Below are 20,545 nucleotides of genomic sequence, written 5' to 3'. Positions count from 1 at the left end.
TGATTTTCTCTTAGAGACTGGTATAAAATATGCCTTAGTCAGCAGTTCAATGGCATGAAGAAGAAAAAAGGGGAGAGGAAGGCACTGCTCTAGATTCAGAAGAAAGTTAAGAGAAAAAAACAAATGTAACATGTGGAGTTTATTTGGATCCTGATTCCAATGAATCAAATGTGCAAAAACATTTTTGAAATAATTAGGGAAATTGAGTACTAGGTAAGACCAAGGAATGACCTTTCTGTTCAGTGTAATAATAGCAACATGTTTACATAAGTAAATGTCTATATTTTTAAGAGACATAGAGCTGACAATGGCTAGCATTTCCTTTATTTTTACAGAAAAGTAATGCAATAAACAGTGAAGGTTATTTTACCTCCTACCAACAATTAGCAATTAGGTGTCTTTGTTTGGTATCCTTACCTGACCTCAAGGGAAGGAACCAGAGTAAAAGGTCAGAGGGTCTGAAGGATGGTAACTACTGCAACCACTCTTGAATGTTAGAAAGTCTAGAGTGAGGATTCCAAAACCAGCGTGCCATCTTTACCACCATCCTAGGCCTACCCTGCTCACAAGCAGTAGGGTAGTTTCTGACCTTTACACTCAGACTCACATAGATTAATGTGAGTTTGTTTTTTGTGTATATTAGCATTTCATTCCCAGTAACCAGCTAATCTGCAATGATCAACTAATAAATCCCCTCCACTTTCCAACATTGGTGGCCTGTTTAGTTAATGGTTGCCACCCTTATTTGGGACACCTTGCAAATCAAAAGTGAGCTTTCAACTACTCACTGAACACCCACTTTGGTATTTACTGAATTATTGAGTCCTTAATCATATGTACCACACTGTAGAAGATAAAGAGAATACAGTCTTTATCTTCAAGGAGCTTAGGCTCCAGTTATGGAAATTGACATGAATACAGTTTTAAAATAGGTAACGGGCACCTGGGTGGCTCAGTCAGTTGGGTGTCTGCCCTCGGCTCAGGTCGTGGTTGTGGGGTCCTGGGATCGAGCCCCTCATCGGGCTCCCTGTAGGGAGCCTGCTTCTCCCTCTCCCACCCCACTCGTGCTGTCTCGCTATCTCTGTCTCTCTCAAAATCTTAAAAAAAAAAGTTAAAAAAATAGGTAACAATCATCAACAAAACACAATAGAATTACCAAAAAATTATGCAGCCACAATTGTCTTCAAAAGAGAACAGCCAGGAGCCGTGAGAATGTACACAAAGAAGACTTCACCTTGCTTGGCTGAGCAGCAATGGCTTTCCCGAGGAAGTTGCAACGAAGGTGGCACTTGAAGAATGGACAGGATGGCAGGTAACGTTGGAGACGAGACTGTTAGAGAAAATAGAATATGTTTCTATGGAATATGATTCTTGGGAAAGAAGAATCTGTGTTACAGAAACAGCGGTTGAGGCAAGAGTAGAGGGAATGAGACTGTGGCAAGAGATGAGGCAGAGCTGGATCACAGAGGCCTGCAGGTGATGCTAAAGGATTTGGATTTTATTCTGGAAGTAAAGGGAATACAAGGGAAGGTTGCAAGCTGGCAGTGAAGGGATCTGATTGGTGCCTCTCTATTCACATTTACTGGAGAGCTTCTGGTGCCCACCTGGTGCTCTTGTTAAAGTGCGTTTACTGTTGCAGCAGGCCTGGGGGGGGGGGGCCTGGGATTATCTAACATGCTCCCAGCTGATGCCCGTCCTGTTTGGCCAAAGGCCACCCTTGTGAGTAGTAAAGCAATTGGAGAAGCAGAAAGATCCAGTTTCTGCCATCATCAGACTTTTATGAATTGAATGAGATGCAAGACGCAGCATTACCTGGAGACTACTTCAAGGAAAATGCATAGAGCTGGGGAAGCAAGGTGATTCAGGGAGGTTTTTACTTCTGAAGAGTTGATTCATAAAGGTATGAAAGGGTTTATAAGATGATCAAGGTGGAGAGTAGACACTCCAAGCCTGGGAGCGCATACACAATCATGAAAGAATGTCGCTTTGTAATGAACTTCAAGGAGTTGAGGACAGCTAGAAAAGTTTGGAGGCCAGGCCTTGGAAAGCTTTGTGTACAGTTCTGAGTCGTTTGACTTTTATCTTTTAGCAGTTAAAATCAGTAAAGATTTTAAGCCAGAGTGAGATGTGATTATCGTAACTTGAAGTGGAATAGGGTCTGAGGCGGAAAACCCAGTTATGAATCTGTTGCAGTAGACATCCAAGCAATAATGAGGGCTGGCCAGCGGAAGAGTGGGAGTGAAGAGGAGGGAAGAATGTCCAAGACTGTGTGTAACGGGGCCACAACTTGACAACAGACGGTACAAGCATGATTGGCATTACTAACCACCCAAACAGGTGCCACCAAAGTCAGCTGCTTCCCATGGTCCCCTTCACCAAGCACTCGGTCTATTACTAAATCATCAGGTTAAAGGGAAAAAATGACCTTTGCAATATCGAAGCTCTTTTGAAAATACTCAGTTTCAAGGAAAACCTACAGTCACCTCAGCTTATCATCTTCCTCAAGTCTAAAAAGTTCAGGCTATTACGATCTAAACTACGGGGCCCTCTGATTTTCCTCAGTCCCTAAGCTTGTCCTTCTCATCTAACTGATTGGGCCTTTTGTTATCCTGACAAGCTAGGGAAACTGACCCGACCTAGGAATCCTGGACCTTGGGCAAGACCCAGGCTGCCTCTGCAGAGTGGGCCGGCCCATTTCTCTCACTGAGCAGCTTGAGGGTTTTGCCTTCAGCACCATTCCCTGCGTAGCTGACCTTCGGTAAGCGAACAAAATGTGATACCTGAAGCTCGTTTCTGTTCAAAGTTGGAACAACCTATTCCCAAGCAGCGTCTGTTGGTTTTCAGCCCTGGCCATCTGGAAAGGGCCCGAAACCAACCCTGTGTCCTGACGGGATAAAAGCTACCAGGCCACATTCATTCCTAGATCCTCCTTTCTACCTCCCCCCTCAAATGGATTTGGACAGATTTGCTAAAGCAGCCCTCCCTCAGCGGCGGTGGGTGAGAGACACCAGTCACGTGGTTGACCCGTACTCACCAAACACACACCCTCGGCCTTGGCTTCACTAGTTTCCTGTTGCTTCTGGGTTTGTCCAAGCCATCCCCTCTTTCTCCAGATAACTCTCCCCCCGTGCCTCTGCCTCTGCTCTCTGTCTTCTCCCCTTCTCGTTGTCTCTTTAACCACCTACAACTTCCTGGACTAAAGTAGGACAGCAAGCTTTGACTCCATGCAACGTTCTCCTGCTCAACCTCCCGAGAATACCCTCGCCCAGTACTTCTGTTCATACAAGGTGTCAGTCCCTCTGGACAAGTAAGCATTTTTAATAATCTCAACTTTCCATTTAGGAGGAATTTAAAGTATTTTTCTGTTAATAAGTCGGCAAAACTACTCCAAACCTGGGTTTCTTCAAACACAAATATTTATTGAGTACCTGGTACATGGAAAGCCATGTGCACTGGGCATGTTCAATAAATATTTGTGGCTTTGATTTGGTGTCCCTGAAACTAAAGCTGGACTTTCTAACCTGTGTGAGAATTTGAACAAATTCCAGTGAGATGCTTTGAGAATCTTACCTAAAAGCTGCCAAGTAATAATGCAGGATTATTTTGATAAACTTTATTTCACCTCAATTAAAATAGCATAACTACCTAGTAAACTAGAAACCCAGGAGAGCTGGAGATGGCTCTGGTTTTTGTGCCAGATATTTTGCCAAATTTCCATGAAGAGTTAGGCTTTGAGTTACTCAGTAACCAGCAGCAGGAGCTCAGCTCTACTGTTTGTACTCCGCCAAGGTCTTCTTCTTGGTGCCAAAGAAAAGAATGGAACAGGCCAGGACATGAGGGAATGAAGAGTAAGGATCAGCTGAATTACCTGCTCAGGAGCTGCTACTGAGACTAGAGGCCGAGTAGGGAAAGAGGAATTTTTTAACTTTATTACTCAACTTGAAGGAAATATTTTTTAAAAGAGAGGGTGGGGCGCCTGGGTGGCTCAGTTGGGTTAAGCATCTGACTTGATTTCAGCTCAGCTCTTGATCTCGAGTTCCTGGGATCGAGCCCCGCATCAGACTCCACACCCTGCGGGGAGTCTGCTTCTCTCCCTCTCCCTCCACCCCCCCCCCCAATTTGCGTACACATGCTCTCTCTCAAATTTTAAACCAATAAATAATTTAAAAAAAGAGGTGACTGAATGCTATATTCTTTCTTCTCTGTGGCCCCCCAAACCTACCCCTAACAGCAGAGCACAGAGGACCCCTGTTTCCTTCCAACCTTGTTTCCACTCAGAGAAAAATAGAGTCTGCCCCCAATTCCAGAAATGGTCAGACATTACCATGGAAAATTCGATTTAAATATACTTTTATATATTTAAATACAGACCATTGTTAAAACACTATAGAATATTGTGGATGAGTGGGTTGGAGGTGGGAGGGGAGACCCAGCTTAGCTTGCCCAGCATATAAGCTCTTTTTCCCTTTCCTCATCAAACCAGTCTGAGATGAACTAAGAGGAAAGGGATTTGGGATCATGAAAAGCTAGACAGTGCAAAGGCAAGGGGGGGTGTATGAGACCCAGAGACTAGGCTGGTATTAAAGAATCCCAAAAACCAACTGAAAATCTCATTTGGAGTGTGCATCAGAGACGAATGCTTTCTAATAAAATATGTGTAACCAAAAAAGGTGGCAGTCCTTGGGTTCATTTCTGGGCCCCGGGGCCCTGGATTTGGAGGGAATCGTGGACAAACTTGATAGAGTATATTCAGAGGAGAACCACCAGGTGATGACATAGAAAAGCAAGAAAAACAACTGGACACTGAATTTTAACTTGGGGAGACAACATTTTCTTCATAGCTATCCTATAGTAGCACAAAACCTGTGAGACAGGCACAAAGGGTCTGAATCTCAGCTTTGCTAGCTTTGTAATTTGGGGCACATTCCTAACTTGTGAATAGCAGTTTTCTCATCTGTAAACTGGGCATAAGAATATCTAACCTGTAGAGCTGACAGAAGAATTACATAAGCTAATGCCTGTGAAGCCCTTAGCATAGATCCTAACATATAGGAAGTGTTCTAAAGTGGCACCTATTATAGTGATCGTATTCAAAGATGTAAACAATTTGACCTAAGCTAATGTAAAGTAATGGTTAAATTATAGACCATGAAATATTCTACAGCCATTAGAAATTATTTTGCCAGGCAGAGCATGCCTAAACATCTCTGTTCCACCTGCAGACACCGAACTGGGCTTGTCTCCCTCTCCTTTTCTCCTTTGTTGCTAGCCAGGGGCTCAGCCTGCTTCAGATCCTCTTTGGTGCCACCTTCATCATGCCCTGGTACTTCTCTCTCCCCAAGCCTTAGTGGAATACAACACTGACACCTTTATTGCTCACAAAGTCAAGACCTGTTTGAATAAGTGATACTTGGGCATGTTAAAAAGTAGAACATTAGGGGCACCTGGGTAGCTCAGTCAGTTAAGCATCTGACCCTTGATTTCCGCTCAGATCATGATCTCAAGGTTGTGAGATAGAGGCCCATGTGGGTTCTGTGCTGGGTGTGGAACCTGCTTAAGATTTGCTCTCTCCCTCTCCCTGTGCCCCTCCCCACACCCCTGCTTATGTGTATGCTCTCTCTCTAAAAAAGAAAAAAAAAATAGAACACTAGATAAGAAGGTACATATTGACAAGTCTTGCTTCCTCTCTTGTCTGTCCACTCCTCACCCCTATCATCTCCACTTTGTGATACAAAAGGTAACATACTAAACACTGATCTGCAGCTCACTTTTTTCCCTATTTAGTTATCTTGGAGATTTTCCATATCAGTTCAGAGAAAGGATCCTCATTCTTTTTGACAGTGGCATAGTCTTCCAGTGGGAATGTACCTTGATTTATTTAACTAGTCCCTTATAGATGGAAATTGTTTGTAATCTTTTGCTATTACTACAAATCAGGTTACAATTAGTAATCTCATTGACACCCATACAGATATATCTGTAGGATACATTTCTTGAAGTGGAATTTCCAGCTCAAAGGCTAAATTTATTTGCAATGTTTGGTATTGTCAAATTTCCCTTCAAACGGTTACAGCATTCTGCCCTCCCATTAACAATGGGTAAAAGGGCCTATTTCCTCACAGCCCAGCAAGAGAGTGTGCTATCTTAGTTAATCTCTTTTAATTCCAATAATTTTTAGTGATAATCCTTTTTAAGGACTCAGCTGAGAAATAACTGGGAAAGTACAGCGCTTAAAAAGTCTTGCAAAGGGATGCCTGGGTGGCTCAGTCGGTTAAGCGTCTGCCTTCGGCTCAGGTCATGATCTCAGGGTCCTGGGATCGAGTCCCGTATCAGGCTCTCTGCTCTGCGGAGGGCGTGTTTCTCCCTCTCCCCCTGCTCTTCTCTCTCTCTCTCTGTCAAATAAATAAAATCTTTAAAAAAAAAAGAAAAAAAAAAAAAGTCTTGCAAAGGAATCATTGAGGGATGGAAAAATTAGCAGGTGAAAGTTTGATGAAAAACAATGTATTTACATACTCTAAAGGTATCTGCCCACAAGATATTTATTTAATAAAAAAGAAAATTGCACATTTTACAGCAGAGAAAAAAAACTTGGCAGACACCATCTTAACCAAGTGATCAAAGTTATTAACATCACACCAGTAATGGAACAAATTGACATCATGTGTCTCCTGATATGATGCACTGGGAAGGACACGATATTACTTCTGTAGTATGCTTGCCCCCTAAGAAGTATAACTTGAATCTAATCCTGAGGAAGCCTTAGACATACTCAAATTGAGAGGCATTCTTCAAAAATAACTGGCTTGGGGGTGCTGGCTGGCTTAGTCAATGGAGCATGCGACTCTTGATCTCAGGATCGTGAGTTCAAGCCCTGTATTGGGCATGGAGCTTACTTGGAAAAAAAAGAAAAGGAAAAAAAATAACTGCCTTATACTCGTAAAAAGATGACAAAAGAGAGCAACTTTTTCAAACCAGAAGACACTAGAGACATGACACCCTTTCGGCTAGATCCACCATCTTCCAGTAATTTGCCAAAAGGACCAACGCAAAGGGAAAGAGGAGAGTCACCCGCTGTAGGTTCTGTAGGCCTTTTAGGAAACATGGGGTTGTTCCTTTGGCCACATACATACAAATCCACAAGAAAGATGATATTGTAGACATCAAGGAGACGGGCACTGTCCTAAAAGGAATGCCCCATGAGTATTAACATGACAAAACTGGAAAAGTCAACAGTGTTACCCAGGATGCTGTTGGCATTACTGTAGACAAGTTAAGGGCAAGATTCTTGCCAAGAGAATTAATGTGCATGTTGAGCATATTAAGCATTCTAAAGAGCCAAGATAGCTTCGTAAGGCGTGTGAAGGAAAATCATCAGAAAAAGAAGCCAGAAAGAGATACTTGGGTTCAACTGAAGCACCAGCCTGCCTCATCCAAAGAAGCACACGTGAGAACCAACTGAAAGGAGCCTGCGCTGATGAAACCCATTCCCTATGAACTCATGGCATGATAGGTGTAGGAAATATAAAAGACCTCTGGACTGTAAACAAAAAGAGAGAGAGAGAGGGAGACATGACAATTAAATGCAATGTGTGATCCTAGAAAAGGAAAAAAAAAAGCAGGAGGGGGCACTAAATCAATGTTTCCCAAAGTGTGGTCCAGGAGCCCCAGGAAGTCCCCGGGACTCCTTCATGTATGCATGAAGTCAAACTTTTAATATACCATTTTTAATAATACTTAGATATTATTTAGCAAGATTACAAAGGGATCCTGAGGGCAAAAAATTTGAGAACCGCTGCTATAAAGAACATTAGTGGGGGGCGCCTGGGTGGCTCAGTTGGTTAAGCGACTGCCTTCGGCTCAGGTCATGATCCTGGAGTCCTGGGATCGAGTCCTGCATTGGGTTCCCTGCTCGGCAGGGAGTCTGCTTCTCCCTCTGACCCTCCCCCTCTCATGCTCTCTCTCTCTCTCTCATTCTCGCTCTCAAATAAATAAATAAAATCTTTAAAAAAAAAAAAAAAGAACATTAGTGGGACAATTGGCAAACTTAGAATACAGTTTCTAGATTTTTTTTTTTAAGGTTTTATTTATTTTACAGAGAGAGCAAGAACAAGCAGGGGGAACAGTAGAGGGAGAGGGAGAAGCAGGCTCCCTGCCGAGCAGAGAGCCCGATGTGGGGCTCGATCCCAGGACCCTGAGATCATGACCTGAGCTGAAGGCAGACGCTTAACCATCTGAGCCACCCAGGCGCCCCCAGTTTCTAGATTTGAATATAGTCCTGTATCGTTGTCGGTTTTCCTTACTTTGATCACTGTATCGTGGACATGTAAAGTCATGTCCTTGTTTTTAGGAACTTCACACTATTTAGGGATAAAGGGATATTATATCTGCAACTTACTCCCAAAGAGTACAGAAAATAATATATATATATAATATATGCATTATACCTGTGAGTGTACCACTTTCAAAGAATCTTCAGTCACACAGAAGGAGGCATACTTGTCCTGTGAATACTGTTGCAGCAATCCTTATGATACTGTCTTTGGCTATTTAGGAAGAGGAAAATATAAATAAACCTACCCTTTATCTCCTTTAGTTTGAAGTCATTTAATCTCCCCAATAACTAGAAGTAAAAATAACAATATACACCAAGAGACAGGATTTGGTTTCTTTGCTTTTAAAGAAGTATCTCAAGGGCACCTGGCTGGCTCAGTCAGTAGACCGTGAGTCTTGATCTCAGGGTTGTGAGTTTGGGGTTGAATGTTGAGATTACTTAAAAATAAAGTCTTGGGGTGCCTGGGTGGCTCAGTCAGTTAAGCGTCTGCCTTCGGCTCAGGTTATGATCCCAGGGTCCTGGGTTCCAGCCCCGCATTGGGCTCCCTGCTTGGCAGGAAGCCTGGTTCTCCCTCTCCCACTCCCCCTGCTTCTGTTCCTCTCTCACTGTCTCTTTCTCTGTCTGTCAAATAAATAAATAAAATCTTAAAAAAATATATTTCAGGGGCGCCTGGGTGGCTCAGTCGTTAAGTGTCTGCCTTCAGCTCAGGTCATGATCTCAGGTTCCTGGGATCGAGCCCCACATCGGGCTCCCTGCTCAGTGGGGAGCCTGCTTCTCCCTCTCCCTCTGCCTCTCCCCCTGCTTGTGCTCTCTCTCTTTATCAAATAAATAAATAAAGTCTTTAAAAAAATGAAAATAAATATTTCAGAATTAGCATGTATGTTTTTTACCTACCCCATACTTTCTTTCCTGCTCCCCCAGTGGATCAATTTCTCCCTTGTGTGTCCTTGTCTGGGTCGTGGACATGTTGGCCCTTAGAAGCCTGAAGGCAGTACTTGTTTAGGAATACTCTCCCCTCTGACTAGATATTATGGACTCTCTCTCCCGAAAGAAAGCTGTGAAAGAGCATATTGCACTGAGCAAGAAAGCTAGAAATTTCTGGACATTCAACTTGGCTAGTTATATTCACCTATTTTCTACCTCCTGGCTTGGTTAACCAAGAAAAAAAAATCCTTAAGACAAAGTTCTCAGGCATTTTCTGACCAAGTTTGACTTTGAGAACATGTCCTCCTTTTCCTCTTCTATAAAGATAAAGAAGAGAGTGAGGGAATATGGCTAAGAGAGGTGGGCCTTGCCTTCCCCCGACCTGACTGAACTTTAAAACTTCTCTACTAATTAAACAACACTGGGCTCTACACTTTGCTTAACCCTGGAAGCTGGTCATCAGCCTTTGACCTCAGTCTTCCCCTCGTCACCAGCTCCCTCCCCCACTTTAGCTTTTGGAACCTTAGTCAGATTCAGAGGAAAGAACCAGTTTTCAGAGCGATTGCCTCAGAACACAGTATCTCCACTCTCTGCACGGCCCTGTGGAAGATTAGCAACCATGTTTTCCAGTGGGATAGGAACTGTAGCTGCTGGAAAAAGGTAAGAGAGGCAAGTTTTCTCTTTTGCATGCCCTCATTGGGTTTTTTGACCTTCGAAGTTCTCCTGAGGATGGCTTCAAAACCTTGGAAAAAACCAGGCCCTCTCCCTGGTAGTAACAGTAAAAATGTGTTTGGAAGACGTCATTCCAAGTGCCCTCCCTCCCACCCCCTCTTGGGGTAAGCCACACCTTGGGTTCTTAGCCCAAGAAACAAAGGGGGTATCTTCTCCTCCCCAGAGGTGCTGTGTAAGCGCCAGCCCTCACAGCAGCCCAGGAGACTCCAGCGCGGGTTCCCAGGCCTGCCAGACAGCTGAAAAGAGGGAAAATTTAACTGTGAGGATCTCCTAACTCCCTTTTTGCTTCTCTTTCCACTCAGTTGCCCCCACTCCAAGAGCTCAGTGACCTTTGACTGAAGGACAGCAACCCTGTTCCCTTTCCTCACAGTCAGGCCCCCTCCTCCCTCGACACCACACACATTCCCTTCTTGACCTGGGTCGTTTTGGGAGGCTACAGGCAAGGCTGTGGCACCTCCACCTTGGTTTTCCTTCCCCCCACGAACAACGCTCCCGGATCCCCCTCAGCGTCCACTCGGATTTCCCAACGTAGCTGAGGAACAAAAAGGGAAACCAAAGGCAAGCAAGATGGGGAGATGAACGGCAAGGTTCTCCCTCCGCTTCTTCACCCTGCCTTCTATATCTCCCTGAGGGTCTCTGCTTCTCCCCACTCTGTGCCTCTGTTCTTAAAGGGCTGCAGAGCCGGCCTTCCCTCACACAAGGAGCCAAGTACCCCTCAGCTGCCCCAGCTTCCAGCCAGCCCAACACTCAGCTGCAGACCACCTCCGCGAGTCCTTTCCACCCTGTGTGCGTATCTTTTTCTGCCAGGGGACGACTGAGAAGACTCCATACCCACACGGACTCCCAAGTCAGCCAAAGGAAGCTCCCGGGCCACCCTGTCTTTGTACAAAAATATTACAAGCTTTTCTCCTGGTGGGCCTGACTGTTCCAGTTCTCCTAATTTGCCAGTAGCATGATCTCATTTTTTTAAAAAGTAAGATTAATTTCATTGGCTTTTAGTGAACCCGTGTTGGAAGCATTAAAATTTGCAGGCAGAGAAATGATGAAGGCCTAAGGCTGTGAGAGAGCAGGACACAGAGCTCTTTGAATCCAGGGTCTGAAGACAGGGTGAAAGGGAGGAATGGGGGGGGACTCCCGGTTTCTGGCTTGGATGTCAGCCGGCAGGAGGCTCCCATTTGCTGAGCTGGAGGATGGAGGAGGAGAAGCAGTGGGTGGGGGAGACTTATAAGGACAATCTGGTCGTATTTCCCTAAGGAAGCTTCAGGCCGTCCAGGTGGAATTATCTGGCCCCCGCTCGGAGGGCGGGGCCGGGCTGGAGCTGGAGGCCTGCGGAGGCTTCGCCCTGTTCACCCCCCCCTTTTTTTTTTTTTTTAAGATTTTACTTATTTATTTGTCAGAGAGAGACAGAGCACAAGCAGGGAGAGCGGCAGGCAGAGGGAAAAGCAGGCTCCCCGCTGAGCAGGGAGCCCGATGCGGGACTCGATCCCAGGACCCTGGGATCATGACCTGAGCCGAAGGCAGCCACTTAACCGACTGAGCCACCCAGGCATCATCCCGTTCACCCCTTCTTACCCCTGTTGTATTACTGAAATCTCTGCTGCATCAACCCAAATCTCCAACCCTTTCACATCCAGGAGGCCGTTCCTAAACAGCTTCTGTAAAGGGCTCCTACTAGTGCCCCAGGTCTGCGCTGGGCGCTCGGGTTCCCTGCCTGTATATCATGCGTGGGTGTCTCATCTCGCCAGCCGGAAGCTGTGCGTTCTTTATTTCTTCCAGCCTTGGGCCCGCGATGCTTTATAACCATCAGCTGCTGCAATGGTTGATTTTAATTTCAACCTGACTATGTCCAGGCAAGTGGAGAGATCCACGACGGGACTTGTCCTGGGCCCTTGTACTTTGTGAGGGTTTGGGCCCGCCTCCCGGCCACACCAGCTGGGCTGGAATCCGGTGTTTGACTGGGGCAAGTCTGTGATGGGCAGCGGGGATTGGGGTTCTCCCAGCCAAGCTTAACTCAGCTTTCTGTTCCCCTATAGGAGGGCATGTCTTCTGTCCTTGGTGCTCATTGGCCTCTGGGGCTGTGTGACCTGTCGCTGGAGCCCCGTGGAGGACATCTGCGCAGCCAAGCCTCGGGACATTCCGGTGAATCCCATGTGCATTTACCGGTCTGCAGAGAAGAAGGCAGTCGAGGATGAGGGCGAGGAGCAGAAGATCCCCGAGGCCACCAACCGGCGAGTCTGGGAACTGTCCAGAGCCAATACGCGCTTCGCCACCGCCTTCTATCAGCACCTGGCGGACTCCAAGAATGACAACGATAATATTTTCCTATCGCCCCTGAGTATCTCCACAGCTTTTGCTATGACCAAGCTGGGGGCCTGTGACAACACCCTCAAGCAGCTGATGGAGGTACAGTCGGGAACCTTCCTGCCTAGCCTCCTTACTGGACCCCAAGGAAACGTGTGGTCTAGAGCCCAGTAGAGACGTTAGGTGGTATCCCAGTCTCTTTGTGCTTTTCCCCTTTCTCCTTCCTACCCTTTATTCTCCTTTTACCCATGTATTCATTTAGAAGACATGAGCTGAGTATTTATGCTGTGCTGGGTGCTGCTCTTGAAGGAGCTCATACGTGGGGTGGCTGCTGGTCAGGGACTGACCCCACCGCGTTAGCCAAGCTCCTCCACCATTTTCTTTTGGCTTCCACAGGTTTTTAAGTTTGATACCATCTCCGAGAAGACGTCTGATCAGGTGCACTTTTTCTTTGCCAAACTGAACTGCCGACTCTATCGAAAAGCCAACAAGTCCTCTGAGTTGGTATCAGCCAACCGCCTTTTTGGAGACAAATCCCTTACCTTCAATGAGACCTATCAGGACATCAGTGAGGTGGTGTACGGAGCCAAGCTCCAGCCCCTGGACTTCAAGGTGAGTTGCAGATGTCGTCCCCGACCTCAGAGTTCTTCGTTTCCCCTCGGAGGTTGAGAAGGTAGAGAAGCAGGATCCAGGATCCAAATGAACTATGGGCTATGAGCTATGCTAGTTGAAGGCAGGTTGGGGGTGGGGAGTGACTAGAAGTCAGCACCCCTGGACTTGCTTGAAACCTGAGAAATCAATAATATCTATGGCTTAGATTGTGGTGGCTTCTCTGAAAAAGTTGCATAAATAATAAATTCTTCATGTTATCCACCAAGATGCCAATCCTACAAGACACCTTATTTAATTTTTAAAAATTACCAGGATCAAATAAAATTGGCGTATGGTGTGTGTCATATTCTCCTCTTGGAGATTCATGAAACACCTGAGCCTAGTAAGTTTTCTGAGAAGTCTATTGGCTTTATTCAATCAGCATTTCTCCTTTTTTATTTTTATTTTTTTTGGCCACATAGGCATCCTTCCTGCCCCTCACCCCTGCATAACTCACTAGCTTCTGGATATGTCAGAAAAAATAACATTTTGTTTTCTTTTTCCCTGACTATTTTCCTCTTTTCTGTTCCTTTATTTCTGTTTCTCTTTCTTCTATTAATATTTACTAACCATCTGGAAGATTCATGGCATTATACTAGATATGTAAGTTCTCCCCAATCTGGGTTAGAGTGGGAAATGGTGTGAAAGGGCAAAGGGCTGATGAATAAAATGAAATGTTGTGTGGGGAAGTGGAGAAGCCCACTGAAAGCACAGGTGGGTAGGTTTGTTTCCTATTCTCCTCAGGAAAATGCAGAGCAGTCCAGAATGTTCATCAACAAATGGGTATCCAATAAGACTGAAGGGCGTATCACTAATGTCGTGCCACAGGATGCCATCAACGAGCTCACGGTCCTGGTGCTGGTCAACACCATTTACTTCAAGGTACTCAAAATGGCCCTGGAGAGACCCAGAGGACTTCCTCTTGTCCTCCAGCTCACCTGCTTTCACACCATTAGGCATTAGATAGGTCCTCTCTGAGAAACGGTCCATGCATGGCCTGGGCAGAAATACAAATTTATTGAGAGTCTAGAACCATGTCTAGGGCCACGGCTGCTGGCCTGAAGTCTAGGGGGGCCTGGCCGTGCCTCTGGGCCCAAGGAAGAGTGTACGCACTCACAAATTTAGCAAAGTATGTGTGGGGATGAACTCTCATACATGTGTGACCATTTTTGCTATCCAGTTAACTCCATTTTGAAATCTGGAACAACATGATAGACTCTACTGACAGTCCTCGGTGATGAGATTTTCTCCATCACCTGGAGCAGCTTCAATAGTGATTCAAAGTTCCCCTTGCCCGAGGCTTCTGAACCCCCTGGTGCCAGGCTCACCCCAAATTTTGCAGAGTCCTGTGATTTGTGTGGATGGCTTTGTCTTTCTCAGAGTCGAGAGTTCTAAAGGCTGCTCCAAATTGAGACATGTGGGAAGGAGACTGAGGGGGAGCGTACTGGGAATAAACAGACCATTGATCCTCAGGAGGGCCACAGGTTTAAGACGGGGGGACCTGGGGCACATTTGCCCATCGTGGGTCGTGTTCCACATGCCCTCTCACCCCGCACGGAGCCCAGGAGTTCAGCCAGTCCCTGCTGTTGCCAGCCACTCTGTCTCTTGGGGTTTCCCTCTCCCCCAGCGTGGAGAAGGTTGTAGTTACCCAATATGTATTGCCCTTTAAGGTTTACAGAACACCTTGCTGTTTATTAGCCCTCTTTATTCTCATAAGATCGTCAACGAGACCTTGGGCCTCTCAGACAGATTACTTAGCTTAAGTCCTGCCTCTTCCATTTCTGCTGTGTGAACTCAGGTGAGTTACCGGAGACCTTTCTGTGCATCTCTAAAATGGGAATAATGATGCACCTCCCTCACGGGTTTCCTGCCCCTTGACCCCTGAAGAAGTGAGTGCAGCGGAAATGCTTAGAGCAGTGCCTGGCACACCGTAAGCATCCCGCCAATACTAGCCATCTCTCATTTTACAGGCCAGGACCCACCACTCCAAGAGTTAAATGACTTGTCCCCAAATCAACCAGCCAGAATAGGACAAGGAATGGTAGTTACAACTCAGAAATTTCAAAGGGATGTCTTGTATCCCAGGGTCCCTCTGTTTTTGAGCAGGAAGTTAGCCAGGACTCACCCTCTGCTGGGCAGGGCTCCGGGACAACCCCCTGGGTTATTATCTGTGTCTGGCCTTCATTTATCAGGGGCGGAGCCCAGCCCTTTGGAGGATGGCCCTTGAGAAAGAGGCGGGTGGGAGGCAGAAAGCCAAAAGACAATTAGATTTAAACTCAAAAAGATGCTTGTGAAGAGGCCAGTAAGTTGTTCTGGGTTTTAGTTTTTTATTTTTCTGGTTATAAAGCAAATAAACAGCCACTGCTGAAAATCCGGGAAATACAGAAAAGTTCACAGAAAAAAACCACTCATAATTCCATCGCTCTGCCACAGTCACTGTAAGCCTTTTCATGCATAGCCTCTAATCTTTTCTCCTAGTAATTCTGCCTGCATATTAGGGTGATAAAATAATGTGACTATTTCCCACGTCAGCATTCTCCTATGGAGGGTTTTGGTCTTCTCGCTGTGATTCTCCCACTTGCTGTCTCCCCCCCCCCAACCCCTGCCAACCCCCAGGGTCTGTGGAAGTCAAAGTTCAGTCTTGAGAACACAAGGAAGGAACTGTTCTACAAGGCTGATGGGGAGTCGTGTTTGGTGTCCATGATGTACCAGGAAGGCAAATTCCGCTATCGGCGAGTGGCCGAAGGCACCCAGGTACTCGAGCTGCCCTTCAAGGGTGATGACATCACCATGGTGCTCATCCTGCCCAAGCCTGAGAAGAGCCTGGCCAAGGTGGAGCAGGAGCTCACCCCAGAGATGCTGCAGGAATGGCTGGATGAGATGGCAGAGACCCTGCTGGTGGTCCACATGCCCCGCTTCCGCATCGAGGACAGCTTCAGTGTGAAGGAGCAGCTGCAAGACATGGGCCTTGTGGACCTGTTCAACCCTGAGAAGTCCAGGCTCCCAGGTTAGCCTAGGAAGGGCGTTTCTCTTCCCTCGGCCTCCCAAGGTGGTCCGAGCAAAGGTGAAAGAATTGGGGAAAGAGTAGAAAAGAGCAACGGGTCAGGAGTAGAGCAAGGGTTCTACTGCTAACTCAGGGAGACCCTTCCTTCCCAAGGTCTGGTTCCTCTTCTGTATCCTGGGGACTTTGCACCTGGATGTCCAGGAACCCAGCTAGCACTGGAATGCTTGGAGACCGTAACTGGTGTGGGGGATGGGACCAAGTAGAGAAGACCTTGAAAAGACATCAGAATTCAAAGCAAAGATATGATTCAGAGCTGGGGACATCTTGGTCCCACACAATAGGCATAGCTGATGTTGAACAGCCTGATATTCCAAAGGGCTCATGAGTTTTCCCTCAAGTCACTTGGACAACAGATGCGGCCAACCTTCCCCAGCTGTGAGACTTCAGCAAGTGTTCTGCGGTCTTGGTTCCTACAGTCTACCATTCTTTAAAAATATGCATTAAAATATCTTTTTACAAAAGAAGTTTACAATGTCAGGTAATTGAATTTACCTTTAATGGGCTGCCTATGAACTAGATCTAACCAGGGGCCCCTGGCTGGCTCAGATGGAAGAGCATGTGGCTCTTGATCTCAGGGCCGTGAGTTTGAGCCCCACATTGGGTGTAGAGATTAAATAAAAGTTGAAAAAAAAATTAAACTAGGTCTAACCAACTTCTCTCTTGAAAACGTTGCCAGACTGGAAAGAAAGACATTCCTACTAGGTGGGGTGAGTTTTTCTTTAAGAACAGAGTCCCCTGCCCCCTTCCAAGAGCTGAAGCGTGAGATTACATTCACAGGAGTTAGGCTGAAAAAGCCTAAAGGACTTTATTCTTTTAAACATGCATTTATTTATTTAGGGAGTATCACTAGGTGAGGGTTCAGGGTTTTTATTTTTCCAAAAAAAAAAAAAAAAAAAGCCCCAAAGGACCTCTTAATTCAAACTGAATTCCTTTTTGTGGGTTGAAGCTGACTTTCTCCCATTTCACAGAAACTTCTCTGGTCTTCCTTCTAGGTATTATCGCAGAGGGCCGGAGCGACCTCTATGTCTCACAGGCATTCCATAAGGCCTTTCTTGAGGTGGGTACACCTTCCTTTGCTGTCACTTCCTTTTCCAGTATATCAATATCTCATGTGATTTGTAACTAGGGACTTCTTGCTCCGCTGGGTCTATGGTCTTCCAGCAGGTATGTGAACAGCAGGACACAACTGGGGAAAAAGGCATGTTTCCAGTGTCCCTCAAACCCCAGATGTGTATAGCCCCCTCCTCCATGAGGCCTCCCCAAGACAGCCCTCCCCTGAAGCCCTCATGGTCCCATTGTTCCACCCTCCCTCCCACTACTTCTCCTGAAGCAGGTCAAATATGTAGGGGGAGGGTGACACAGGAAAAGAAGTCAACAAAGGCTACAAAGGCTTCAGAAGGAAGGCAGAATAATTGTCACGAGAGTGAGGAGATGCAATAGCTTGAAAAAAAGGGTTATAGTCTGAGAACATAGTGTCATTATAATTCCAACAAAGGAGGAGAACCAGGAGAGTGGGCACTCATGGAAACCCAGGGAGGAGTTTTAAGGAAACAGAAAGCATCTGGTAACAAGATTGAAAATCGGCCATAGGTTACCATTCCCTGAGGAATTTAGAACAGTGGGGGCACAGGCCTGATTGTGACAGCTGAAGAGCAAATGGAGGGTAAAGAAGAGGAGCTGAGGAGAGTGGATCATGTCCTAAAGTGTGTTCTAAAGCACTAGAACTCTACGCTGCAAAGAACAAAGTTTGGTGGCCAAGTAAATGTGTATCCTCTTCTTGGGAAATTAACAATGCACACTAAGAAGCCCCACAGTGGAAAAACTGGTTCAATATTGCTTAACCTGCCAGAGGGAAGGTGGGGGAGGGTGATGAGTGAAATAGGTGTTGGGGATGAAGGAGGGCACTTGCCATGATGAGCACCAGGTAATACATGCAATTGTTGAATCACTATATTGTGCACCTGAAACTAATATAACACTGTACGTTAACTGATTGGAATTAAAATAAAAACTTAAAAAAATATATTGCTTAACCTAGTGTTTCCCCAACTCAGGTGCCTGTGGAACCCTTTACTAGAGTAATAGCTATGTAAAGCCTGTCAGAATTCTGGTTCTCAAATACTGAACTATGGACCAGTAGCACTAGTTCAGTGAGGAGCTTGACTCTTGGGGAATCCAGGATGGGGCCTGAGAATCAGCATATTTACAAAGCTCCTCAGGAGATTTAAATCCACAACCAGGTTCGGGAAGCACTGTCCTCTGGGGGAACCGGGCTATGAGGAAAAGGGGACGGCCGCTGTTAGAGACGGTCACGGGATTGAGGAAACCACAAAGAAAGAAGGTTATGGTCAAAGGAGAAAGGTTTCAGAACATGGTGCTGGTAAATACAGTGGCAGAGTCCAAGCTCAGTGAGAAAATGTCATCAGGAGGGAAGCGGAGGGATCAAAGAGCAGAAGGAAAGCAGAATAATTGTCACGAGAGTGAGGAGATGCAATAGCTTGAAAAAAAAGGTTACAGTCTGAGAACATAGTGTCATTATTATAATTTCAAAGGTAGAACAATTCTGAGAGATGGCAAGTTCAAGGCATGGCCATGGGACTGTTTTGCTTAAGTAGAGTGAAGGTAATGCTCATTGGGGTTGATGAGGTGAAAGGAAGGGGAGTTAGTGTGTTGACTGGGCCTCCTACCAAGATAGGTAATTGTCTGCATCCAACGATAGCAGGAGTTAGGGTGGACAGGAAGGCTATGAGTGAGGTGCGCAAATCCTCAACGTGGGGATATAATCCATAGGCCCACAGATGTCGTGACCTGCAGGACAACAGCAAGAGCAGAGGCCTGTATCTTTAAGGTATCGAGATCAGACCTAGGGGTTTGACAGGAGTACTGAATTAGTGGTTTTGGAAGTTGTACAAAAGTCACTACTGACCCCGTTCTTCCACATGGATTATGAAGATTAGTACACTTAGGAAGAGGGTGAGGGAAGCTATGTCCTCAGTGTTTTAACTCTGATTGAAAAATCCTCCTCTAAGGACCCTAAATAGAAGAAGTCAACTCAGACACCCTTGAGGGCTTTGAGTTCCCATTAGGAAGAAGCAGAGGTTTGGATTCATTTTATCCCCCTTAGCCCACTAAACGATGGTGCAAGGTTTCTCCAAAGCTCTTGGAACAAAGTTGTTCCCCTTGGAAACCTTGGGAACCCAATATACAGGACCCCAACTGATTGTAGATCTCTTGGGAAGCCATTAGAAGCCAGTGTCTGATTTGAATAAGATGATCCTGGTCTTGGCAACAGCTCCAGGCCGCTCACAAATCCAGTCCTAGAATGACCATGAAACAGCACGGGGAGATGGGGGCATAGGATGGTAAGGAGGCAGGGAAGAAGAGTGACAGGGAGAGAATATCTTCAACCAGCTCTATAAAGCTCAGGGATCTGAAGTGCTTTCATTAAGAGGCAGGGACAGAGTTTTGGTGATATTCTGGGTCCCCAAGCAAAATTTTCTGAAGGTGTCTCTCTGGCAGGTCAGCTTATCAGCAATTTAAAATACCAATGTGTCAGACCATTACTCCAAAAAATACTCACCTCATTCAGCCAGAGGACTCTTGTCTTTTCATAGGCAATGTCCTGAGTGGCTGCTTGGGGTAGTTCTATCTGGGATCTTGATGCCCCAAGAGTGAAACTATCTCAACTACAGAGTTCTGATCTTGAGTCAAAGTCCCTTCTAGCATCTGGTACAAGGTAACCCTCCTGCCATATCCCGCACGATGGGGCCGGCCGGAAACGCGGCAGCCTGCTGAACGTGCGCATTCCTGGCTCAGGAGTTACCTGAATGGAACCCTTGCTCTTACGCGGCACGAGGCTTGGAGGAACACAGGTGCTCACCTCAGTATTCATCGGCTGAAACAATGAGTAAAAGTCGCGTTCTGGCGGGAACGCCACCTGACCCGAGGGTACTTCCCCCCCCCGCCCCCAGAAGACAGCATTCTGAGGAAGGGCTGTGTCTGTGCGTGACCTCCCGCCTCCGAGGAACCGCAGGGCAGGTAACGCAGCCGTTGTGTCTCCTCTGTGGTCTGCAGGTCAATGAGGAGGGCAGCGAAGCTGCAGCAAGTACTGTCGTCAGCATCGCAGGCCGTTCGCTGAACTCCAGCAGGGTGACCTTCAAGGCCAACAGGCCCTTCCTCGTTCTCATAAGGGAGGTTGCTCTGAACACTATCATCTTCATGGGCAGAGTGGCCAACGCTTGTGATCACTGAAGTGTTCTTTATTTTTTGTACCTCTTCCTATTTTGGTTTGTGACAGAAGTAAAAATAAACACAACTACTCCCAGTTATGAATGGATTTTGCCACATGAAGTGAAGACAAGGGGAGGAGAAATGGATAGAGATGCTGGTGGGCATTTGGTCAAGCGAGCACTTTCAATTGTTCTCTACCAGTGAGCACACCTGGGTCAGGAAAGTGAAGGAGGGGGGCGCCTGGCTGGGTTCAGTCAGCTAAGCCTCCCACTCTCGCTTTCAGCTCAGCTCATGATCTCAGGGTCGTGAGA

At 46.3% G+C, this 20,545-nt stretch overlaps 2 protein-coding genes across 2 annotated transcripts in view; one reads left to right on the top strand and one right to left on the bottom strand.

Annotated features, from left to right (window-relative positions):
• Nucleotides 1–83: 83 nt before the first annotated feature.
• The window catches only part of ZBTB37 (zinc finger and BTB domain containing 37), a 48,234-nt gene continuing 27,772 nt past the window's right edge, over nt 84–20,545 (bottom strand). Inside the window, exon 5 of the mRNA XM_031029825.2 lies at nt 84–1,330. Within this exon, the coding sequence (XP_030885685.1) occupies nt 1,184–1,330 (147 nt within the window). The 3' untranslated portion in view covers nt 84–1,183. The remainder of the gene's footprint in view (nt 1,331–20,545) is intronic.
• On the top strand, nt 9,756–20,336 carry SERPINC1 (serpin family C member 1). The gene is made up of 7 exons (XM_006733068.3): nt 9,756–9,916; nt 12,022–12,391; nt 12,686–12,901; nt 13,685–13,822; nt 15,557–15,947; nt 16,997–17,061; nt 20,079–20,336. Exons 1-7 carry the CDS (start codon nt 9,876–9,878, stop codon nt 20,253–20,255), a joined length of 1,398 nt encoding a protein of 465 aa, XP_006733131.1. The 5' UTR covers nt 9,756–9,875; the 3' UTR covers nt 20,256–20,336.

This window comes from Leptonychotes weddellii, chromosome 6 (genome assembly GCF_054177405.1).
Source record: "Leptonychotes weddellii isolate Sample4059 chromosome 6, ASM5417740v2, whole genome shotgun sequence".
NCBI lineage: Eukaryota > Metazoa > Chordata > Mammalia > Carnivora > Phocidae > Leptonychotes > Leptonychotes weddellii.
This window is presented reverse-complemented; position numbering and strand designations above follow the sequence as displayed.